The 25556-nt window shown below is 37.5% G+C and overlaps 1 protein-coding gene across 1 annotated transcript; it reads right to left on the bottom strand.

Annotated features, from left to right (window-relative positions):
- Positions 1-11017: 11017 nt before the first annotated feature.
- On the bottom strand, positions 11018-19683 carry LOC132191802 (microtubule-associated protein 70-1). Its single transcript, XM_059606904.2, has 11 exons — positions 19327-19683; positions 17308-17393; positions 15036-15101; positions 14761-14931; positions 14444-14614; positions 14170-14325; positions 13925-14071; positions 13318-13389; positions 12692-13228; positions 12417-12604; positions 11018-11605 (listed from the first exon to the last, which is right to left on the bottom strand). Exons 1-11 carry the CDS (start codon positions 19568-19570, stop codon positions 11587-11589), a joined length of 1857 nt encoding a protein of 618 aa, XP_059462887.1. The 5' UTR covers positions 19571-19683; the 3' UTR covers positions 11018-11586.
- Positions 19684-25556: the final 5873 nt, after the last annotated feature.

Here is a 25556-nt window from a genome sequence, read left to right as displayed (position 1 = left end):
AAACTCGGTGAGCGCAAAGGAGATTGGGCAGAGGATCTTCTAGAAGTTCTATGGGCATACCGAACCACAAAAAGAACTCCAACTGAAGAAAGTCCCTATGCTCTAGTCTTTGGAACTGAGGCGATCATCTCAACTGAGGTTGGATAGGGAAGCTTCCGTGTAGAGACCTTTCAACCAGAACTCAATGATGAAGGCCTCAAGCTACACCTCGATCTACTGTAGGAGAAATGGGACCAGACCCAAGTAACCATGGCAGCGTATCAGGAGAGGGTAGCTCAGTACTTCAATCAGAAAGTCAAGCATCACAGCTTTAAAATCAGAGACTTAGTTCTGCGAAAGGTCACTATCGCTACCAAATATCCAATTGAAGGAAAGTTAGCTCCAAACTGGGAAAAACTGTATAAGGTGGTTGGATGCCAAAGAGCTGGAGCATATCACCTCATAGATTTTGAAGGAAAAGCACTTCTGTGGCCATGGAATGCTGGGCATCTCAAAAAATACTTTGTGTAAGTAACTATAATTTTGTAAGCCGCAATGGTGCTTTCCCGAGGATCATGTTTGTGAAATATAGCTGTAAAGGCGCTTTCCCAAACTTAAGAATTTAGAACCTCCACGTAGGTTAATTCTGAGGCTAAACCCTTCAGTAAAATATAGCCTAGGTGCTAACTCGAGTTTAATCTCGGTACAATATATTTATGGCGCTTTTTCGAGGATGAAGTCCATGAAATACAGCCGTAAAGGAGCTTTCCAGAACTAACCCATTAAGAACATAAAGCCTCTGAAGAAGGATTGTTCTGTGGTTAAAAGACCTCGGATAAATATAGCTGAACAAAGCGTTTTCCCGAGGTAAACATTCAAGAAATATAGTTGAACCAAGCACTTTCTGAACTAAAGACCTCGGATAAATATAGCTGAACAAAGCGTTTTCCCAAGACAAATGTTCAACAAATATAGTCATAAATGCACTTTCTGAACATAGCCCATTTTAAGAATGAAAAGCCTCTAAAGTAGGATCATTCTGAGGCTAATATATCCTCGGAGAAATATAACCATAAAGGTGCTTTCTTGAGATTGAGCATTCAGCCAAATAACCACAAAGAATAAACTTTTAAGTTTAATTTTTAAGGTTATGAAAAGAAAAGGAAACAAGCAAAATCATCAGGTTGAGCAAAACACCTTTCTTATCGTACATATTTCAAAGATTTTTGCAAATCTTTAGCCTCAGCAGGGTCAGACTCAAAAACTTAATGGTTTCCCGAGTTCACATTCTTACCCAACACTTAAGATTCCCGATGCCAAATAAGTTTTGCTAACATCTTAGTCACGGAAATCCGGGGGAATGCAATCATACCAGGGGAACTCTTAAAATCAAATTTTATACGTTTTGCTGACAAAGCAGAATTTAAAATTTTTGCAAGCAAAATCTTTCGCCTCAGAAAGGTTAACTTTGGAAGCTTTAAGGCTTCTCGAGTTTATAATCAAGGCTAAAAATCATTTTAGAAATTCAAAATTTAAGGTTGTTTCCAATATTGCGAAGAAAAGGAAAGGGAAAAAGAGCAAAACAATAAGTTAAGTGAAGAATCTCTTTCATTAGATGCAAGTAAAGGAAATAAACAAATATTTTAAACAAAAGATCTTCATTAAAAACATCTACAGAGAATTACATTTACAAAGCTTAAGTCTTAGGACTCTCGGCATCATCTGACACATAGTCCCATACTTCCTCTGATACACTCACTCACTTTAAAAAGTGATCATTCGAGTGTTCCTCAGTCTCCAGGTGTTCCAAATGTTCCCTAATCTCAGGCCCAGCAAAAGGATTATAGCCGAAGAATGTGATCCCCTTACAGTTTGGCATTTCCTTCTGGCCGATGCTAGCAATCTCTTAAATGGCCTCTTCATCAGGAAGAATATCTTCAACATTGATAGTATCGAGGTTGATGAGATTAGAAGGATTTTTGGGCTAGTCTTGGAAAGTCTCAAAGCCTGCAATATAACCTCCGCCCAGCCTGAGTCAAGGGCCTAAGAAGCAAAGGATAGTTGCTTGTAGAAGCTTCGAGCTTTCTCCTTATATCTGCGCACTTGCTCTTTCGCTCGGTAGAACCTCCCTTTGAAGTTTGAAGCTCTCTCCTCAGCAACCTTCTACTTTCCTTCAGCAATCTTCACTGTCTCATCGGCAAATTCAGCTTTTGCACATTGAACTGCGGTTTCCTATTACGTTTCCTGAAGATCCTTGAAAACAGAGTTAATTCGAGCTTTAGAAGCTCTGCATTGGATTTCAACCTTGGCATGCTTCTCCTTGATTTGATTAGCTTCATCTTCAAGAGTTGAATGGTCTATTAGAAGCCTCTCGGATTTTGCTTGAGTAGCAGCAAGCTCAGTTTCTAACTCTCGGATTCAAGATTGTGCCTCAATGTTGTCAGTAGAAGCTCGAGTAGAGTGAGCTTTTAGCAAGACTACTCGTTCTCCAAAAAGTAGAAGCTCGTTGTCTTGCTGAGCTGACAAATCTCGCAACTGAGTGACTTCAGGCTCAGAATCTTCAAGTCTCTTCTTTAAAACTTTAGTGTTTGGAGCAGAGTTTTCAGTAGACTTTCTAAAGCTAAGGAAGCACTCAAGGCTTTTCATGGATCCCTGCAAAGAGATAATATGCTAAGTCTAAAGATTAAAGAAGAAGAAATTGAAAGACTGATAGAAACACTTACATAGAGCTGATGGTATAACGTATGTTCCATCACTTCTTTCGGAGGATATATGCTACTACTTGCCGTGCGATATGATGGGATCAAACCGGCTAAGGTACTAAAAGGGTTGCCTAGTCAATTGTCGCCCAGTCAAGAAAGGGGTTCCCCAAATGTCTAGCAGATCGACTCCGATGTATGATTCCCTGAAGAACCAGCTGCTTGTGAAGTCCTGGCAATGTTATTTTAGGGCAAACCGGGTCATTCCAAGGTAACTAGGTAGGCTCTTCAATATTCATCGGTTCCTCACCAACCTGACGATCAGTCAGCTCATTTTCTTCAGCCTTGTCAACTGTAGAAGTAGGCTCGACAATCATAAGCTCTGTGATCACAGGCTCTGTAACAACGGCCTCGGCAACTGTAGCAGAAGGCTCAGTGGCCATAGGTTCATTGATCACAGGCTCAGGGTTAAGCCCGCCGTAGCTAGTCTTAGGAATCACAATGGGATCTCTTGACTCGGTCTACTCTGGAACCATCATAGCAATGGGCTCTATTAGAGGCGCCTTAGAAACAAGATCCCTGAGAATATGCTCCATATCCGGGGAGCTCTCTGCCTCAGATTCGGAGGTAGTCAAGTGCACAACCTCCATAAGAGTAGATGATAGTGGCACAGCTGAGAGGGGCTCAATTGCTAGAGGTTGCCCATCCAGCAAAGTTATTGTTGACAGCTTGGCAGGTCTACCCTTGAGAAGAGCCTCCTGAATCGTTAGATTTTTCCCCAAGAGCTTTCTGGCACCACCCAAGACATTGCTGAAAGTTTTGACGATTGGAGCAAGCATGACAGGAGCAGGTATCTCCGCTCTCGAGCCATCTAAAGGCATCTCCGCTGCCGATCCACTTTCAAGCACCTCTACTTCTGAGCCACCTTCAAGCCTTTCTGCCTCCAAGTTAACCTCAGGACTTGCTATTCTCAAACGAGCCTCGGTCATCTCCGTTTTCTTCCTCTTCAAAGGAGGAACCTCAGGTCTTCAAGCTCATTAGTGAGCCTCAAAGAAGCTTTAGCAAGGGCTTGAAGTCTGGGTAATATAGGGATTCTCGGAAGAGCATCACCATTCTTGCCCCGGTCGGCAACATTCTTCCTTGGAGACTCAACGATCGGTTTCTTTGAAGGTTCAAGAGCTCGTTTCTTGGAAGCATTAGTAGCAGTCTTCTTCGTAGCTTCAGGAGAAGGCCTTTCTTCGAAGAAGTTGCAACCGTTTTCTTTAAAGCCTGAGGTGGGGGCTGCTATTTTTTCTTTTTCCTTTGATGACCCACCTCATCCGATTCTTCAGTTGGGGGGTGGGGTACCCCAAGTATTCCTCTAGCCGAGTCTGGGTGACCAGAGCGTCATAATCCACTTCATCAGGGTTCTCTTGAGCATATGTCAACATCTGATTCACCTGAGATTCCACCTTCTCGGATAACTTTGCTTCTTTTTGTCTTGAAAAGAATAGTTGTCAGATTAAAAGAAGAAGAAAAGAGAAAAAAATAAATAAATAAAAAAATTCAGCAATAGTAGTTACCTGATACCGAGGGCCATCTCTCCCAAGGGATGCTCAGGTCCCTGATAACTTCTAAAGATCCGAACTCCCAGTTGCCTTAAGCGAAGAAGAACTTGTCCTTCCACCCTTTGTTGCTGGAGTAGGTCCTTGCCAGCGTTATGAGTTTTGACCTTTGCCGACCCTGGAAGTTGAAGAGATATTCAGTATTTGAATGCTTCACAAGCTTATACACCTTCAGAAACTCATGAACCGAAAGAGGATGCTCTTTTCCAAGAACTTTCGGCCACAACACTGAGCAGCCAAAGAAGACCCTCCAAGCATTTGGCATGATTTGGTGAGGGGCCAACCGAAGGTAACTTAGCAATTCCCGAGCTATTCTCCGGAAGGGCAGCTTAAGGCCTACTTCGAACATATCTACGTATACATAGAATTCATTATTTTCTATGTCCACCACAGTGCCGGTCCCTTTGTCATCAAAGCTTAATTGCACCATGGGAGGAATGAAGCACTCTTTGCAAATTCTAGCCTCATCAGCAACTGTCAATTCTAACTCCCACAGAGCTAGGTACGTATGGCCTAGTCCATAGAGGCCTTCGCCGCCTTTACAACCCATAAGGTATGGTAGTTCAAGAACTAACAGCCAAGGAATGAGTGGATATCCTTGTTGAATCATACGGTGAGTGACACTCAAACGAAGCTGGTCTACTACCAGTTTGATTAAAGGAAGCAAGAAATTTAGGTACTTGAGCCCTGGGCTGTTTGAGTCAACGAAAGGTTCTACAGAAGGGACAGACTTGTTTGAAACTTTGAAATATATTACCCTCAAAAAATAATATTGAGAGAAAAAGGTCTTAATGAAGGCAAGCCAGAGCTTAAGGATTTCGAAAATGGGGGTTTTTAGCAAGGAGAGGGAGAGACAGGTAAAAATGAAGAAATGATGAAGAAGACAACCTTTTAAAAGGGTTAGGAAGACGAAGAATTAGCGGTGCAGCATTTAATATCCTAGAGACTAGGGTTCCTTGAGAAAATGCACCTTGATCTGCTCCACTGTGCAGAAGTTGACACAAGGCTACTGTGTTTTCTAACCACGCAAAGTGTGACACGTGCCACTAATCCAAGAGGTGAGGGTCGCTTGAAGCGCCAGCTATTCCCTCCTGAATTTGAAATTCCAAAAATCAGTTCAACAAAAAAATTTCCAAAGAAAGGTCAGGACTCCAAAAGTCGACCCATTCTCGGGAACATGAAATTTTCATAGTCACTCGGACATGGAAATTGGGGGGTAACTATTAGGTCATGGATCGGCCACATGATGCCCAACAGACCTCTAGACCTGGTCTGAGGCATAAGCCCATTAAGGACCAGGTCCATACCGAGACTTAGAACCGACTAATAGATCGGTCCACCGAGGGTTCATTAGTCTTTTAGATGATAACCCACTATCTGAACGATCATGTTCCTGAGCCACACTCGTAAATGAACGTCATCAACACACGTATCCTCTACACAAGAGCCACTCCACTCAGATGCCATACGTGGATCCTTAGGAAATGTGGGACCTACTATGCCAACAAGGCAACTGCTAACAAAAGTCTATAAAAGGGGAACTCAACTCATTTTTCAGGAATCTCAATCAGAGTAATCTCAACTTTCTCTTATTTGAGTTCTTATTGTTTGTACACTCTCTTAAACATGTTGCTGACTTAGGCATCGGAGTTACCCCTGTCGGCACACCACCGGCAGCTCTGACCTTGCCACTTGCTATTTTGCAGCCTAGCGAATCCTCGGACATCACAACACTCTTCAGGAATCGTGCCACATCACCTATCGGAAAACTATCATCAACAACCAACAGGCACTATATCATATATGATACATGATTAACTTTCTACATGTACACACAAACTTTAAAAGAAGATTTTTCTAAATCCTCACAAATCTTTTTTTCAAAATTTTCCTGGTAGCGGTATGACGTTTTAGACTTGCGAGAAGAGGAATGCGCACTGCAACCTATCCATATGCAGACAGCCGGTAAGTATATATGTAATTCTAATTTTGGGCACTAAAAGTTACTAAAATTACTAATTATATATAAATTTGAATTATGTTTTAGGCTACTGTTGGGCCGTTATCGCGGCTGAGGTATTGATAGTCACAATGAATTTGAAGAATATATAATTATCTTTGCTCACTATATCTATTTAAAATCTTAAGCCAGGGGCAGAGTACATAAGTGTTACTTTTTTCTCACTAAAAATATGGCTTTTTCTTTTAGGAAAATAAGAGTTTTTTATTGTTATTTATGTGTAGTATTTTCAAGGTTGGTTGAACTTTTTAGAAACTAATCCAAGTGCAAAAGATGGGAAACAAATCTTCACAAAAGATTAAAAAATATATATATAGTGGGCTCGGCATAGGAGCAAGGAAAATATTTAGAGAAATTGCAACTAATTTGTGTAATTTCCACAAAGCTCAGTTGTTTTGCGGTGATGTAATGGGATGGATTTACATAAGTGTACCAGCATTGAACGTTACGTTTCCATATGCCCCATTGAAGGCTAATGTGCTATATCCATCCGAAGAAACGGAATCCGACGAGATTTCCCTTTTCGAAGGGATTAAAAGTGACATTATTGACTTTCGCTGGATGGTAGGCATGCTAGTTAAAAACCACATTCAACTTGAGAATCTTTGCACTATCCTAAAGTTTTTTTTTTTTTTTTCTCTCTCTAAAATATTTATTGAAGGCATAAAAAAATGGTCGTGAATTGCTTGAAATGGGTTGTTACCAATGTTTTCACCCCTCTTTCTATAACGGAAATGATCATTTAGGTTTTATTACTTTGGCAACGGAGTATAGGGACGAAAGCACATGGAAGTTCGAGGAGAACCTAGATAATATGGACTCAAGTCTTGGAAGGACACTGTCATCGACAAGTTTCTTTGGAAAGCTCTAGCCAAGTTTTATGAGGAAATTGATATTAATAGTTCTCCACTTAAGGTGGGAGTCACTGTTTACACATAAGTGCTGGGATAATTCTTCAATGATCGTTTTTTCTGAAGAAATTCGTGGGCCTAACTCATCTCATAAAACCGATTCGAGAAGAGAAGGTTGTTCATTCCTTATAAATATGCCCAAGATCTTTTCCACAGGCAATGTGGGATTATTCCTCAACATTTTCCACCTATGTGTTCTTATATAGCTAACTATAGTTATAATACAACTACTATTAGAGTTTTAATACAACTACTACTCTACTACTAAAATATTAGGATAGAATACTACTTCTACTAGTGTTGAAATATAGAGATTAGGTTACTAATTACAATATAATACAATTTCTCCTAGTGCTGGAATATAGAGATAGGTTACTAAATAGTCTTGACTACACTTGAAAACAACATAAGATGAATTTAGTTCACAGCTTCCTTCACGCCCAGCCCACGCCACAACGACCTACGGCGTACAACCCACGGCACCCAGCTAGATTCAAAAATCCCACACTGGTGGGCCCACGACGCCCAGCCTACGCCACCCATCCCCCGACCCAGCCGACTTCAAAAATCCCACGCTGTTGCCCATGCCCAGCCCACCAGCACCCCATACCCATACCCATTTTAGCAACAGTTCAGACCGAAATTGATTTGTATTGGCCAAAATTTCAGCAACAGTTCTAGTCGGATCACATCTTCATAAAGAGTCATTTCAACTATATCAAGCTCCTAATCTAAAAGTTGGAGAAATTTGTGGCTTTTAGATGAAAGCACCACAAACTAAAACATAAGTAACAAAGGAAAATGATATATAGCCACTATGTAATAAAGTGATCATTCAAGTGCATATATAAGTCGAAGCCAGCCTTTTTCCAACATAAATGAAATGCTTGACTAAAATTTTAGACCAAAGTCGGCTGGGTAGGGATGGGTGGCGTGGTATGTGCGCCGTGGTTTGTGCGGTGTGGGCTGGGCAGTGACAGCGTGTTGTAGCGTGAAATTTTAGGTCGTTTGGTCTTTTTTTTTTTTTTTTTTTTTTTTTTTTTGACTTGATGTTGAGATTGGTATTATTAGGTATAGTCAAGACTATTTTGTATCTTGTGATATGCTGATTTGTCATTCATTGAGTGGTGTGCACAAAAGGTGGCTTTTGTGCCACAGTCACATTGAAGATATTCTCTAAGTTACTAGTATACTACTTCCTGAAAGATAAAGATAGTTACTACGAGGACTCTTGTTGTGATGAGTCTCATCAGACTCAGTGAAGGAAAAACCCATCGCTACGAAACTCTTGGCATACGAAAGTTTTGCATTGTTGGGCGGGCTAGTAAGAACTAGTGCATGCAAGTAATGAAATTACAATTATTATTGTTGTGCTATTTTCTTATTAATTTTTTTCAGTTGTTGTCATGTGATAGGAAACATGAGAACAGCCGACTCCAAAAGAATTAGAACAAGTGGACAATGGTAAAATTAAACTTGAAAGGATTAATCATATGGTTGTCATTGTTGGTTTCAGAACGGTTCAAAAGGGGGACGGCAAAGAGAGAAATTTTTGGGCCATCAAGAATTCATGGGGAACCGAGTGGAGATAAGAGATTTGTAGAGTTGCTCCATGTTGTGCCAAATACTACCAAAATTAATAAATAATAATTGGTATATTTTACTCGCAAGTGTACAAGATCAAACGATAGTATAGTGGAGCAAGCACGAGATCGATCCCACGAGGATTGTTGATTTCGCTTAGAATTAATTAAAATATCAACTTTGCCACGAAATTGATATTATGAAAATAAATAAAGATAAAGACAAATGTAGGGCTTTGATATCCACCACTAATCATGTTTAAATAATATAACAATATGCCAATGATCAAATCATATTATGAATACTTAATGTTTGCCAACCTAAGGGTATGGGTGTCTGCTCCTTAAGCTATTGATCTCCCTAAGCAACGAATTAGGCATGAGTGTTTACTCTAATTCTTTTATTTCTTAAAAGATTTAGCATGGGTATCTACTAAGTTGTTTTTTAAGAAAGCATAAATCTGTGAAAATCAATAAACACATGAGGCCTAGGGTATGGGTGTCTACTCCCAGTTCCCTATGTTGATTAACCCAAGAACTTGGGGTGAGATTATTTTGTTACTCTATTAAACCCAGGACTCGATCATCCAAATTAATTTAATTAACGAATACATACTACATGCATATAATGGCCAATCGCACACATATGAAGAATTTAATAAAACAGGAATTAATCAAGTTAAGTATTACAATATGATTATCACAAAGACCCCAATATTGAAATATTAAATAAATATAATTAGGGCTTCAATCTAGCCCTATTAGAGTATTAGTTACACATAATTAAAATAAAGGGAAAAAAAAAAAAAAACCGAAAACCACTCTTTGAAGTAGCCTCCAAATTCTTCTCTCCAAAGTTGTATTTCCACATGGTCCATTGTATTGTGAGACTTAGAGGTCTATTTATAGGCTTAAGAATACTCTAGAAAACCTAAAAACCCTAGTAAAATCGTAGGGTTTAGTCCTAATGCAACTAGGAATAAAAAAATCCTAATACGGAAAGCACCCCCTTTGGCCTTGTGGGTGGTTCGGCCCCCCCCCCCCCCTCAGACGGCCGGTCTGGGGGTGGCCGAACCACCCCTTTAGGCCATGGGGGTGATTCGGCCACCCTTAGACCGGCCGCCTGGGGGTGGCCGAACCACCCCCAAGCCAAACAGGGTGGCCGGCCACCCCTTATGGGGTGGTTCGGCCACCCCAACATATTTCTTATTTTCTCTCTCTTCTTTTTTTTTTGGATTTTTTTTTTTAAAAAAAAAACTAAAATATGTGATGGGGGCATTTTGAGAAAAAAAAAAAAAAAGAATGGTCAAATTGCAACAATTTGAAAGTTTGAGGGGTCAAGTATCACGTTTTAAACATTGGAGGTAAAAGTACAAATTGGTAGATAGTTCAAGAAGTAAAATGTATTTTCCCCTTCTTTAAAATAGTACTTGAAAATCACCATGCATATATTATTAATTTCATAGATTGAATTAGATTAACTTTTACTCACCTAATTTGGAAGAAAACTTTATAATAATAGCATGTCAAAAGTATTACGGCTGAAAATTTTGTACACGACCCACACCTTTTAGGTGACATTCCTAAAGACGTTTGATGCCTAAAAAGGCCTACATATAATTTGAGAATTTATACATGATGTAATTTGACAATTTAAAATTTCTTTGAAATGGTAAAGGATCCTTATCCTGACAATAGGATTGTGAGGAAGAGAAGAATCATAGAAAAGAGAGCACCTTATATTAATTTCATAAACTAAATTTGGATGAATTTCCTTTCCAACACTAGGAACCCAAAACAACCACGCATCATCATGCACAAAGCAAGGTTCAGGTTTTTTAGGGTCTACCCCAAAAAATAAACCAATGAAAGTGAGAGCAACAATTTCAGCAAATTGAGATTAAAGAAAATGTTGAGGTTTTTGTTTTTTTATCCAATGAGCATTGAACCTCGAATATCCATCGATTTCTAAAATATAGTTGAAAAAGAAAAAAAAAAATGGGTGCTCCCTTAAGTCCATCATAGTCTTGATGAGTTGCAATATATATATATATATATATAAGTTTTTTATAACTTTTTTATTCTAAAAATGACCAAAACACACTTCAAGAAAAACTTGAAAAGTTCTATTTCACAACCCAATCACGAACCGGCTCTAAGACTAACAAAGCAATAAATCAAGAACATTGTGCTTTAATGAACCATGTTATCAACAACCAAGAACATAGAATTTTCCAATACAATAGATTGCAAGCAGTTTCTTGCACAGGAGGCAATCAATCCTTCTTAATAATTAGGCAAGCAAAATCAAAGGACAATACAATTTATTTCCCTTTTCCGAACTACCAATCAACCGATTGTCAAATGTTCTCAAAAGTAAAAGCCCGAAAACTTGAAAAGATCTTATAAGTTACCAAAACAAAAACAATATACAGTTGTTGTAAACAGTGACTTCTATAATCATTTCAAACTTTCTTCACACTTTGGGGGGGGTGTTGTAAGTAGTTTATCTGACATACCTCTTTTAAGAAATTCCATGGCACCCTTGATATTTCTTGGTAATAACATTAGTACAACAAATATACAGGACAGGAAGAACTCCTGAAAAACCTCGAGTCAGTTCTTTACAATTTGATTTGACAACCTGGATGAACCAGTTTAAATACATGGAGAGAGAGAAGGGCAAAAAATCAAGACATAACCATACATTTATATGGACTCCAGACCTGAAGAATTAAAGGATGCCTTGTCTGATCAAGTATATCACAGACTCGAAGCGATTTCAGTTGCCTAAGAGTTTCGTACATTCCTGAAATATGAAGCAAATTTTGCTTGTTAAAGAAATGATCTTAATTTTCTACTGGAAGTTCTCTATACTGGAAAAGCTTGCATGTTGAGCAAATTTGTGATAATCTCTGAGAAAATGTTTTGCCAAAGTTATCAACCATAAACCTTCGAAGCACAGACATTGACGTGCAGCAGAGATGCAATGTAATAAGAACAAGCCAACATCCTAAAAGTAGGAAAGAAGATATAGCTCTACACATAGAGCTAATATAACATTGACAAACATGAATCAAATTAAAAAGTTTAAACGTTCAAAAGACACATGTCCAGATCCTCCCCGGATTAAAGAATCATTATAAAAGTTGCTTTCATTTGTGACAATTTTTCTACAAAACCATCACTTTGGATGTTCACTTCGTATGAATTTAGTCTTTTAAAAACGAATAGCAAATTCAACCATGGGAGAAAATCATGATAATATGTTTGAATCTCACTTGACATTTCAAATATCATGCAAAGCCAAGATAAATATTGTGGCAACCAGAAATTTCTTGTACCACTAGTTAAAAGAAATCAAAAAATATTGACCTGGTGTCAAAAAATATTCTGATATACGTTTTAAGAAAACCCAACCTAAATCAAAAGCATCAAAGATGCTTTATAAGCTCCACATGGTCCTGCAAAAAGCAGCCTGCTGCTTTCACTCTATGCCAACCATTTTAACACTGATTACTATCAATATCTCTTTGCATGTGCATGTGCATGTGTCTGTTATATACATACATGGAGAGGACCACTTCAGATTTAATTTTTACACATGTAAAGAAATTTACCTTGCAGAAGTTAAATGAGAACTATTTATAGCTCCCCTTGGAGCACTTATGCGCCTTGTCCTCCGATCATGCTCCTTGCTGACATGCATAGCAGCAACTTCCTTTTCCATGGCAGCTACTTCTCTTCGCATCTTTTTGGCCTCAACTTCCATTGCTTTGTTCAATGTATCAACCTTCTTTGCTAACATCTGCTTAATTTCACATTAGAAATAACATTAAGAACCGAAAGGGGATTGGGGGAGGCTGCAAAATCAAACAAATTCATAGTGTCTAACCTCAATTGCATCATCCTTGTCCTTGAGTGTCTGATCTTTTTCATGGCAAGATTTTCTCAGATATATGACCTCTTTCTGTAACATATCATACAGCATTCCAGAAACATAATCTTCATGTTCTGTTTTGGTTTTCTCAATTGGCATCCCAATTGCACTCTCCTCATGTGTACCATTTGTTTCACTGATTAGGGTCTGATCACGAGTATTAGTGGGCAAACCATTTTCCCCACTTGCATCTGGTATCAGTTTACCTCTGTCCAAGGATCTACTACCACCATCAAATGATCTAGATGAGATCTTACCGTGCTTTAACAATGCATTAGCACTGTTGGATCTGAGAGACCCATATTGCAAATTTGAAGTTCTCTTTGATAAATACCCATTGGAGGGTAACCTAGAGAAATTCTCTGCCCCACCAATAGACTGACGCCTTGATGGTCCATTGCTTATGCTTCTTCCTTCTGAGGCAATGCGGGAGTTACCATTAGATGCTTTAAGCTTTTCCTCCAAAACCTTGAACCGCAATTGGTATTTCTCCTGAGAATCAAGTAATAAATAAATCACCAATTAAGAATGCTTGTTAAGCACAAAACGAGGGATTAATGTTAACAGGTTAGTTTACTCACTTTAAGTTGCGCTTCTGCCTTGGCAGTGCGCTCAGCCACTGCCAGTTTATCCCGAAGCTGTTGCATATCTCCCTACAGAGATACGTAAAACTATATTTACTCTTCATAAGACCTTATAGTTTCATTCCAGTCCAAAACAATAATATTCAGTTTTCTGTAGCATCATGTATCATGAAACACTATTTTATATTTCATACAAGCAATCTAGCTATATATCACCCAGTGTCTTTTCTTGATGGAGAACTGTTTTAACATCCTGGTTTCTATTTGTACTCAGCAGTATAAACTAAAATAACATATAACAGACAAGACTAGATTGTCGTATATCTCTTTCTTCCAAGTGTCATAAAAGAATCCCAGGTTACCTATTGGTTATAAGATGATACGCCTAAGCACATATTAAGGTAATTCCTTTCTCAGGATTATTCAGTCAAGCAAGCAATACAGGAAGTACAAACTAATAGCAGAATTAAGTGTTTCAAGAATATGCATAGCAGAAAAATCCATTGGACAGTGACTTGCAATAATGATACTCCCTCATAATTCAGGTATTTGAAGGAATGAACTTTGAAGTACATGATAAGGTGGCATTGAACTAATAACATGCCTGAAAAAATCTTCTTTCTTCAAGCCATTGCTTAACGGGCATCACTTTGTCATTGCCATCTTTCCACTCATTTGCAACTACAGTGGCGACACGATTCGCATTAACCTTCGCTCGAGCTACCTCCCGTTCTAAAGTTTTTCTCTCTTCCTATACAAGTTTGAAGGTTAAAAGCAATTTGGAGTACCCAAACCAACTAACAGCTGTCTTTTGGAAGAACTCAAAATTCCAAGATTAAGAGTCGTTACATTCATCTCTTGCACTTTTCGTTGATAATCACGCACAGCATTAGCAGCGGCCCCACCAGCCAAAACAGCCTCTTCAAGCTCATGAACAGTTTGGGTTAGCTTTTCAACCTCTGCAACCTTCTGCCTATGCATTTTGTCCATGATTTTGTTCTCCTCCTGATATGCGAACAAGAAATATCAAATCAAACTGTATACACCACTCATTGGCACCTCAAGTGCACGCCTTCATTTACATGGACATTCTGAAAGAGGCAATTTTAGATGAGAGAGAAACCTGGCATATTTCAATCTGCTTCATTAGCTCCTGGTTTTTGTTTTGCAGATCATCAACCAAGGATGCTTTAGCCAAAGCAATCTCAACAGTTCTCTCAGCCTCAAGAAGAGCAGCCTCTTTGGATTTAGTAAGCCGATCAAGTGCTCTATTGTCATCCTGCAACTTTGCTACCTAAAGACCAAAACATCATGCAGAGGTAGAAAAAAATTACCTCATTACTGCTTGAGGTGTGCATCATTCGAATGAATGACAATTGACAGTTTTAAGTAGAACAGTATGACAAGAAAGAACGGAAAGAAGTTAAATATAAATTATACCTCCAGCCTGGCCAGTTTAAGCTCTGCCTCCAGCGGAGCAATAATGGCCTCAATGGGAGGCATTTCGTCGTCTTTCTGTGCAGCATGGACTCTTCGAAGTGTGGCTTCAGCAGCAAATTGTGCAGCCAAAGCAGCTCTTTTCTCATCATTTGTCTTCTTGATTTCAAGGTTCTGCTAGTAATGGTATACACATTGTTGCAAAGACAAAAATGACTTCCTATTTTGGTTTCATAAAATAGTAACTTCAATTAAACAACGGGAGACATAAACAGTACCTTGCTCTCCAGAAGAGCTTCAGTTGCTTTAAGCTTTTCATCCACTTTATTTAGCTCATCTGTCAGCTGAAATTGTTAAAAACAAAGATAATAATGAGAAACCTCTGTATATAAATGGACTTAAATATCTGTCAATATGAGGGAAAACATTAAACAGCTCACAGAAAATTAGCTAGCCCCAAGGAGTTATCCAAATCCAGAACATCATTCTCACACTCTAGACCATATCCCTCCAAAACCCTCAATTCTAGACAAAAAGGCATCTCCTTTCCAGAGTGTATCTACTTGGTGCTCAACCATAGAGGAAATACAACAAAGGCCAAATTATCAACCTCGCTGATTCCACACCAGCTAAGAAGAGGTTGGTTTGGGTTAGCATGAGCTACGCCCCAGGCAGGCCATCCCTTGCACCACATACCTCTAGCTGGGCCAACCCCTCCAACTCCTGCCCCTAATCCATGCAACAAGCCTTCTCCCTGCTCAATGCAAGAAAAAGAACGATGGCCTGAGGGTTTAAACCAAAGACAAAAGCCTCCTTCCCACCCCTCAAAACAATCACCCATTTCAATGCCTTAGAAACAACCTCAATTTTTTTTTTTTAATTTTTTTTTTTTTTTTTCGGTTGTTTTGGCAAGGCAATGCCGTGAGTGTTCAGATCAAGCTGGTGGGTATGTGGAGGCCTTGCCAGTAGGCCTTGGGCAGGTTGGTTTGGATCCCCTGATTCCGATGGTGACTAAGCCAGTGAAGTGCTATAACCGTAAAACCAAGGATAGTCGGTTCTTGAAGATGGAAGATAGTCTAATTGCTGAGGTAGTGTTGAAGTTCGTTACAACTCCAGTGCTGCCTTTTATCACCGTGGTGCTGGCAATCAGCGCTCCGCTGGTCAGTACTTTGAACTTAGTGTCAGGCTTTACCCAGTCCGCGCCGACAATTGCCAAAGTCCCGACGTCGAATGTTGATGTGAGTTTTCTCCATAAGGGATTTCTCAACCCGAGTTTTTTTCGATGTCGAGTGTTGTCATCCTCCGATAGCTCCCGGTGTTATCAATCCGTCTCATTCTCATTCCAAGAAGTATGGCGTTGGTCCATTTTCAGAGTTGGCTCGTTTTCGGAGTTGGTGGTTAGTGAAACGGAGGATGTAGATTTTTGGGATGAGGAGGATGGACAGTTTCCGTACCTTTTGGGTGATTTCCCCCCTGCCACTCGTTTAGATTGGGCTTTGTTTGGGAATGAGGGGATCAAAGACGTTATAAAGGATACCCCTCAAAAGGTCAAGGGTAGAAGGGAGCTTATGAATTTCAAATGCTCCATTACCTATGATGCGAAGGGAGCATCATCTAGGCATGGGAAAGGCAAGGCTCACGCTTGTTAGCGTTTGAGGGCTTTGTGATTTGTTGTCTTGTGAGCTTTTTGGGTGGGTTGGGTGCGGGTGTTTTTGCTATTTTTTTGGGTTTCAGGCTTGTGGGAGCTCCCTATGTATACAACCGGTGTACAGGAGTGCCTTATACTTTCAATAAAGTTTTTCATTACTAATCAAGAAAGAAATAGCCACATCACCAGCAACACCCATTTGAAACTCAACCCAAGAAACGACTTTGTCGTTACTTGGAGACACTTTTGTACCCAAGGAGCTAGCATTGTCCCACATTGATTGGATTCATGTGTGCTTAACCTACTTAAAGCTTCACCCTACCTCTGAAAGTAAGGCTGTTCTTTTAGAGTGTATGCATGGGTTCCACCTTTCATAGCGTTGTGTGTTTTTACCACGCAGCAAAAAAAAAAAAAAAAAAGGAATGGCCTAGACTTTCTTGAATTTGAACATCTTATGGCATGCACACCATCAGCATTAGATGTTGTTAATCTGATGAAGCAACAAGAAAAAGAATTGGAAGACATCAAGTCTCACAAATTGACAAAAGTCATCTTGTTAATCTATTCTAGTATGTAACCCTGCATACAAGCGTAAAGATTAGACAACAAGTTTCATTTCCTCTGCTCACTTCGTCCAAAATATAGCAGCCCCACTGAGCATATATGAGGTTAAAAATTAAGGGTAATAGCATCTACTTATTTCTAAAATGTAACTTCTTTCTTTTTTTCTGAGCACCGTCGTGTAAGTTTCATCAACAAAGAAAGTTCACCACAATGAAAAGATTATGATTCATCTTTATATTTATCAGTATTGGAAGTTGACAATGAGGTGAAAAAAACACCATCTGCAGATGCTATAGGAAATTTATTAAACTTTAAAGCTCATATTAACATAATAGCACCTCTTCAACTGCCTTCTCTTTGAGACGCTCTGAATTTTTCAAGGACTTGATTTCTGCATGTGCATCTCCTAATTCCCGATCTTTATCTGCAAATGTAGTCAAAACCCACAATTTATCCAATTTTACATTTGATATTATAAAGAACTAATGCATGAATGTTAGTAGCATTCTCTCTCATTCACAACCTCAAAACAAAAACTGAAAGAAAATAATAGAATAGAATTGGAAAGAGGTGCTCCATGGTTTTTAAATCAACTGTAGCTTGTTCAAATGATGCCGGATTGACGATAGAACTCTACTTAAGTAGTGCTGTGAACACAGAAATTCACATTTGAACATTAGCATGATTGTCCATGCAGCAGAGAGCTTATGGTTTGCCCAAATGATCATATGTAACATATAGAGACATGAAAAAGTTAAAATCAATGCCTAGAAGAGCCCTGCTCTTAGTTAACATAGAAATTTGGCCTAAAAACACCTTTGCAGAATTTTACACAACCAATCCCTTCTCTTAGTTAACATGGACATCCAAACTTGGCCCAAAAACGAATGAACTATCATGACATAGAGACATACTAGCCATATCTGAGTGGTACTCAAAAAAAAAAAAAAAGACTAGCCACAACTAAAGGTCCTTGCAATCATTTTATAGAGACCAGATTGACTTAGTAAATGCCTAATTTGACTACCAAAAATGCGATTAAGATGGGCCCTAATTATGATTAATTCCTTTGGAGCATTACCAAGTGTAGCTGCCACGCCCTTAGGTCGGGCTGTATAAATGGTTACAAGAGCTTTGATTATGACTAATACTTTTGGAGTATCACACAAATGTGGCTAATGCATTCTCAAACCTTGACATAGATCCTCTTTAATAAGTAGAAAGGATGGTCAAATTGAGTAAGAGTAATTTCCAATTACTCTTTAATAAAGAGTAATTTCCAACCAGTAAGGTTCAATTTTGATCAATTAGTATGCTTCTGTATTGATCGAAAGGAATTATGTTTCTTTTGTTTCGTCACTAACTACAAATTTCCACTATTGATTCGTTGGTTCAGAAGTGGTGGTTACACCTAGTTGATAAGTAAAAAATGCACCCTTTTTCATTTAAAGGGTATTTTTCCCAGCATCATTATATACCATTTATTGACAAACATATATAGTCTTTGATGGTCCATCCCTTTCAAATGCAATTATTTGTTGTTTAAAAAAATCTTGGAGAACATTATTGCTATGAAGTTTGAGGAAAATGAATCATGACGTTGCAATACTATTTTGTTAACGATATTCTCACTTTATGCCACAATTTCATGTCTGTGGGAAATATAAAATAAAATAAAAAAATCATGTGGATCTTAATTGTTATCATGTTAACACAAAACTGGGTGTCAGCTAACTCAGGATCGAGTCCTACCAATGTGTGTGTATGCGTGTGTGTGTGAGAGAGAGAGAGAGAGAGAAAACCGAGACGGCTGATACTTCGGCGCAGCTTAATTCCTGATAACTTCTTCAGGCCACCCCCAACCATCACGAAAAATAACAAGGAACTTTTTTTAAAAATCTAGTTTGAACAATTGTTACAAAAATAGATATGTAAAATTCGAAATTTTTTCTCTAAATTCGGACAATATATTTATTAAGAAAAGAAGAAAAGAAGAAACTTCCCCGTCCGTTTCTTTATTTTCGATGGAGATGATTTACTTCAGGAAATAAAAAACGAAGTCCATTTAGACTCGATCTCTTTGTTTTTTTCTCGAGAAAAATTTTCCGGAAAACCTTTCTGAAACCAAAACGAAAAATCCGAACCCTCCATTTGTTTAAATTTTTTTATTTTTTATTTTTTAAAAAATGGAGGAAAATTTACTATTTAAGACTCCATTTAGTGCCATCACACATTTCCATCTTTAACTTAGCTCGACGACACTACAGCATTTCTGCTCAGCTAGCTGCCTAAAGAGCACTGAGAAAATTGCGACCCGAACAAACACAGAGAGGAAGAGAGAGAGAGAGAGTGGGAACCTCGGACTTCGTTCTCGAGGCGGTTGAGCTCGACGCGGACGGGATCGGAGCCGTGCAAGAGCGTGATGATGTCATCGACGTCGGAGCCGGCTCGCGAGATAACACCACCGGCGCCGGCGCCGGCACCGGCGGCGTTGGGTTTCTTGGTTCGAGCCCTGAAGGAAGCTGAGGAGGTCAAAGCAGTAGGCGTCGCCAGCCTGGCGGGCTCCGTTTCGCCGTTGCTGCCAATGTGGGTTGTCGACATCAGAGATCTGGTGCTCCCCTGCTCATACAACAGTTGCGTGAGCCCTAAATATCTAGAACAAAGAGAAACACAGAGAGAGAGAGAGAGAGAGAGAGAGAGAGAGAGAGCGTTAAGTTGGGAAGAGACAGAGTTGGGGGGTTTATATATGGTTGGATTAAGAGAGGGGTTTAGGCGGGTTTAAATGCTAGTGAGTAGTGAGAGAGTTTGATTATTTAGTATTAGAGAGAGTGAAGGACGAAATTATGTTCCTCTGTTTCCTCTTTCTACATTTATCATCTACGCCCGCATTTTATTATATGCTTTTAAAATTATTATTAAATTTAAGGTTAAATACTAAAAATCTCCCTAGGGTTCAAACACTTTATTTTTTTCTGCCTAAGTTTTGATTTATATCACAGGACATACCTGTGGTTTTAATAAAGACCAAATTAGTTCTTTCATTCATTGACCGTTAGTTGACTTAACGGAAGTTCACGTCACTGACACGTGAATCAATTAAAATTGGACACCTAGCATAAGTGGTCACGTCATCACTGCCTAATTAAATTTTTTAATTTTTTTAAAAAAAAAATTCAAAAATATATTTTTTTTCAACAAAAAAAAAAAGGCCGAAATTACCCCCAATGGTACTGACAACCCCCAAATGGCCAAGGGTCATTCGCAAATTTTTATTTTATTTTTTATTTAAAAAAAAATTAATTAGGTGGCCACGTCATCACTGATGATGTGGCCACTTATGTCAGGTGTCTAATTTTAATTGGTCCATGTGTTAGTGACGTAGATTTCTGTTAAGTCAACTAACGGTCAATGGATGGAATGACCAATTTAGTCTTTATCAAAACCTAAGGGAAAAAAAATAAAGTGTCCACACCCTAAGGGGGTTTTTAATATTCAACCCTTAAATTTATGATAGATTAATATTGATTTTTTTTTTTTTTTTAAAAGCTCCATCAATTTTGGAGAATAGGATCTTCACGATCCAGTTATTGTTTTTAATAAGGACAAAATTGTTATTTTATTTGACAATTTTGCCTCTCTTGAAAATACGAGTAATGCTACAAGTTTCTTTTGTGTCACTCTTATATCCCTCTAAGAATGATGTAGCTCTTAAAATCATTATTGAGTTTGTGATTGATCATCATTGAATTTTAATTAAAAGGTAATTTTAAAAGTCACCTTATTTTTTAAGTGACACAAGAGCAACTTTTAGAATCACTCGAAAAATATACCATCTAGAATTGCATTTTTCATTTTTAAAATCATATTCTTTGTCTAAAATTAAAAAAAAAATGTAAATCTTTTATGTTTTCAAATCGCACTTTTAAAAAAGGCGGGTTGAAATATATATTGTTATAAAAAGTAAAAAATAAAATATAAAAATAAAAAAAATAAAAAAAAAAAAAAAAAAAAAAAAAGAGAGAAGAAATGGGGAATTAAAGAGGGGGACCATGGAGCAGAAGGGGAGGGTATCCCAAGAAATGCTTTGAAGTTAAGCACGGAAAGAAACAACAACCTGGGTTGAAACGTTGATCCCAAGGTTTCTACTTCTTCACATTTTCTTTCTTTATCTTTTATTCTTCTCTTTTTAACTAAGCAATAGAGGAGGCCTTTTGTGTACGAATAAATCCATTTTAAGTATTAATAAATCTCAATTTCTAGTACCCATTGATTATAGGACAGAAATTTTTCAGTTTGGAAGAACCTACTTCAATAAGTGACAAGTGTTATATCTGATATGTTTTTTTTAATATTTTAATAGTCATTTATTATCATTGCACTAATCTCTATGAACCCAAACATTAATTTTTTAAAAATAAAAAAATGTTGAACGACACTTGTTGTCACTTATTAAAGTAGGTTAAATAAAATTTTCTTTAAACAAGTTTGGAGAAAATTTGTGTCCTTGATTTTATTATTTAAGATTTAATGCCAAAACAAATTAATGTAAGTTACGAAGGTCTTTTTTATTTTTATATTTTACCTGAACTCCAAATTTAGTCAATTTAATATCTGAGTTTACAAATATTTTAAATGTAAAACTTCTGGCCATTTTTCCTTCAAATAAATAACAAAAATACATTAAAAGACTATAATACCATTTTCATTAAAAAATTAAAAGTAATGGGCAAAAAATAACTTGAGGTGGCCACAAGTCACTACTTCAGTTGGGGGTGGTTGGTTGCAAGCCAGGTGATATACCTAGCCCTAAAACCCCTTTATGATTGATTTAATTGGTTATTTAGGCATCAATTAGGAGTGAGATTACATATTTTTATAGTTGTAGCATTAAGATGGGTAGAAATTTATTTATTTTTAGTAAGTTAGGGTTTCCCAATTCACAAAACATTCAATTTGAAAAATTACTATTTTAGGAAAATTGACCCACGAGATGTAACACCCCGAATTTTATTTTTTAAATTAAGAAAATATTAATTTGAGGATAAGACGGAATTGTAATATTTTATGACTGCGCGTAGAGAGTTATCGATTATCCCAATTATTTCTCCCCTCCACCTTTTTTTTTTTTTTTTGACTTATCCACACAAGGCAAGAGAAAAAAGATAGAAAAATTTGAACTAGTGACCTTCACTTTATAATGCGTGATCTCGAGCCAATTGAGCTACTCATTAGAGACTAGCAATTCTAGAAGTCCTTTTTGTGTCCCCCAAAAATGATGTAGCTCTTAAAATTACTATTTGATCAGAATTCAATAATTATCAATTACAAGTCCAATTATAATTTTAACAACCACATCATTCTTGAAAGGACACAAGAGAGATTTGTAGTATTACTCATTAAAAACCCCATTATAAAAAATTGATTTATGAATCATGCCAATAAAAGTTAACCCCTAATAATGTAGGGTGCATTCTCAGCTGGCCTTAAAAAGACAAAGAGCAAATCAAACCCAGCAAAGGATTTTTAGAATGATTGATGGAATCATTTCATCAAGTTTCAAGTTGCCAAAAATTGAATAATGAAATTTGAATTTCAACCAAGAAAAAGATAAAGAAAAGAAGGGGGAATATCAATTTTGTTTTCTAATTCCTCTAACTTTGGCTTTTACTCCAAAACGAAAATGAATTTATCCTCACCCAACAAAAACATTTGGCAATAAACTTTGTATCAAATCGGTTATAGTACCAATCAAGACCAAGCCAAGGGGACCATTCTTTTGGTTAGACTTGTTCAGCTGGACCCCTTCTCTCTCTGTCCTACACACATATAACTCCAACGGCTACATACTCCTTTCCCTTTAATCCCAACTATCAGTATTACCATACTAGTAGTTAAGGGCATCGAGGTGGTAATTTAGGTTTACGTGTCAAATTTATATTGTGTTGAAGTATAAATATAAACATTGTCAGTTTTTATGTCCCATGCCGGATTTAGGTCGGGTCGAGTCAATGAGTATAACTTTTATAGGTCAACCATAATCTGACTTATTTAATTAAACGGACCATACTCATCAACTGTAATGTATTGGATTCATGTTGAATTTGAGTAGGAGTAGTAGTTATCAAACAGAAAATGATAGAGTTCCAACTTATTTGTCAAACTTAAGTCCAACTTTTGCCTTGTTTTTATTTTAAAAAAAAAACTAAATAGCAAATGAAAAAAATGTCTGAAGCAATAATATCTATTTTTGACCATTATTTTATTTGGTATTTTTAAAAAAAATGAAAAATATATATATATATATATATATATATATATATATATATATATATATATTTCATAAAAATGGTCTTTTTTTTTTTTTTTTTAAATGACATTTTTATGAAGAAAAATATCATTTTGTATTTTTTTTAAAATACCAAATAAAAGAAGGACCAAAAATAGATAATAATCCTTCACACATTTTTTTCATTTGATATTTAGCTTTCTCTTTTTTTCTTTTCTTTTTTTTTTTTTTAAAAAAAAAAAAAAAAATGCAAAAGTTGAAGTTAAGTTTGACAAATAAGTTGGGTACCTATCATCCCTCATATCAGACAATAATAAAAAAAAATTTCTATATGCAGGGGTGTACAAGCAGTTATTGTCTCTAACCGCAACCGTATCACCATAAGCAGTTCTATTAATGTTTATTAAAACTGGCATCGTCATCCGTGCATATAAAAGCGATTATATGGTTAGTGATTATTAAGCAGTTAATAACAACCCCCTCTCTTGTACTGTTGTACACTCGTTCATCTCTGCTTCACTTGCACAAGGCAACATCCATTTGAACGGCTTTGATGCGAAGGAATCAATATGATCATGCATGCCATGTCACGAGGCAACAGAGGGAGTAATGGTGTGGTGGCGAAGCAGGGGAAGCGGGTGGCCGCGGATAGAGAAAGCAAAGGAGGGACAAGTGCACATGCGAGTGGGAAATCGTAGAGAGCACATGACAAAGCGTGAATCAAACCAAGTGCTAGGGTCCCAAGATTTGATTCTTCTATTTAAGCTCAATCAATCGCCATCCCCACTCGCACGCGCCACCACACGAGCGTGCATTTTTATTTGGACACGTGGCATGCACTTCTGTACGGACCAGGACTTTGCATTTAACGAGTCGGGTCAAGCTTGATCCGGTTGGTATGGTAGGATCAATTCGGACCCACACGTTTGGGTCACGTACAGATATCGCGGATTCATCATTCAAGTTGATCAGCTGTATCTTTTTTTGCATTCTTTGTCCTCTTGTTCACATGGGTTTAAACTTTAATGTTTATACTTCAGTTTGTATTTTCGTATTACAATTTATAAGTAATTAGTTTATACTTCAGTTTGTACTTTTAAAAATAATAAATTCATATAAATGAAGTTCATAGTTTAAAAAAAAAATCCAGAATGCAAACCATATGTCACAAACGATTAGTACAAAAAAGAACCGCACACGGGCTGTGGTTATTGGCGGATTTTGCGAAAATCCGTTTACTACCGAGTGCAAATGCGGAATAAGAACAGGTATCCGCCTATTTCGTATAAACTTACGTAATTCTTACATGATAGAATTCAATTTTTTTTTATATTATACACTTTTATTAAACGAGTTTTGCACACAAAAGATCTAATCTTCTAAATTTTTAGGATAATTCTACTTAAATCATAACTAGTACTTTTAAATTAAATGATTCAGAGTTTAGCATTTCAGTAGTTATTTCATCAACTCATGGCATTTTTTAGGTATGCAAGTAATGTTTTGAATTAATGAATTTAAAAATAATGGTTAGGATTTAAAAACCCTACGGTAAAATAATATTATTAAGAACCTGGATGAAGTTAATACTAATTTTTAGTATAAAGGCTAATAGGCGGAGTATAGTGGAGCCCCTCGTTGTTTGGTAAGGGTTGTTGAGGATTAGTTTTTATTTACTCTCTAGTCCATGTGGCATGATCCTAGAGGTCAACCCAAACCAAATCAACATTTTGTTCTAAAGTTCATTAAAATGGGTCTACCATAACTATCCATCCTTCAACGAACGCAGTTGACATTGGATCAATATGTGTCACCATTAAAGGGTCATTGTTGCACGGTCATAAGACTGTTGAACAACTATAGTTCTGCTGACCTTTCACCTGGTCACCTTGCCTTTTTTCCTTATGTTACGATGCAGCTGGCACCTTTGAGGTCTCGTTGCAGAGTAGGCAGCAACTCTTGCGTGCACTGTACACGGTTGGCGCCTTCAGTGTGTAGACGAAAACAGTTGGCGCGGTTGTGATAACTTAATGGAACTTTTTAGTTGAATTCCGAGGTGTGGAAAAGTTGAGTAGTGATCTCGCTAGACAACGCAAGCAAAGGCCTACAACTGAATCAGAGTGTAATTGGTGAGAGTTGTGATGTAGGTAATCTATTATGACAAAAAATCTGCGAATCAAGCTCACAAAATGCTCTTACCGATAATCTATAGCTCTTATTATATTGGGCAATTGGCCGATATATAGTAATGTACTCCATATTAGATTGCATTAGGCAATTGACCAGTTTATGGTCATGCAC

Source organism: Corylus avellana, chromosome 10, assembly GCF_965113065.1.
Source record: "Corylus avellana chromosome 10, dhCorAvel1.hap1.2, whole genome shotgun sequence".
In the NCBI taxonomy this organism is placed as follows: Eukaryota; Viridiplantae; Streptophyta; class Magnoliopsida; order Fagales; family Betulaceae; genus Corylus; species Corylus avellana.
Note: the sequence above shows the minus strand (reverse complement) of the source record. Positions and strands in the feature narration are given on the sequence as shown.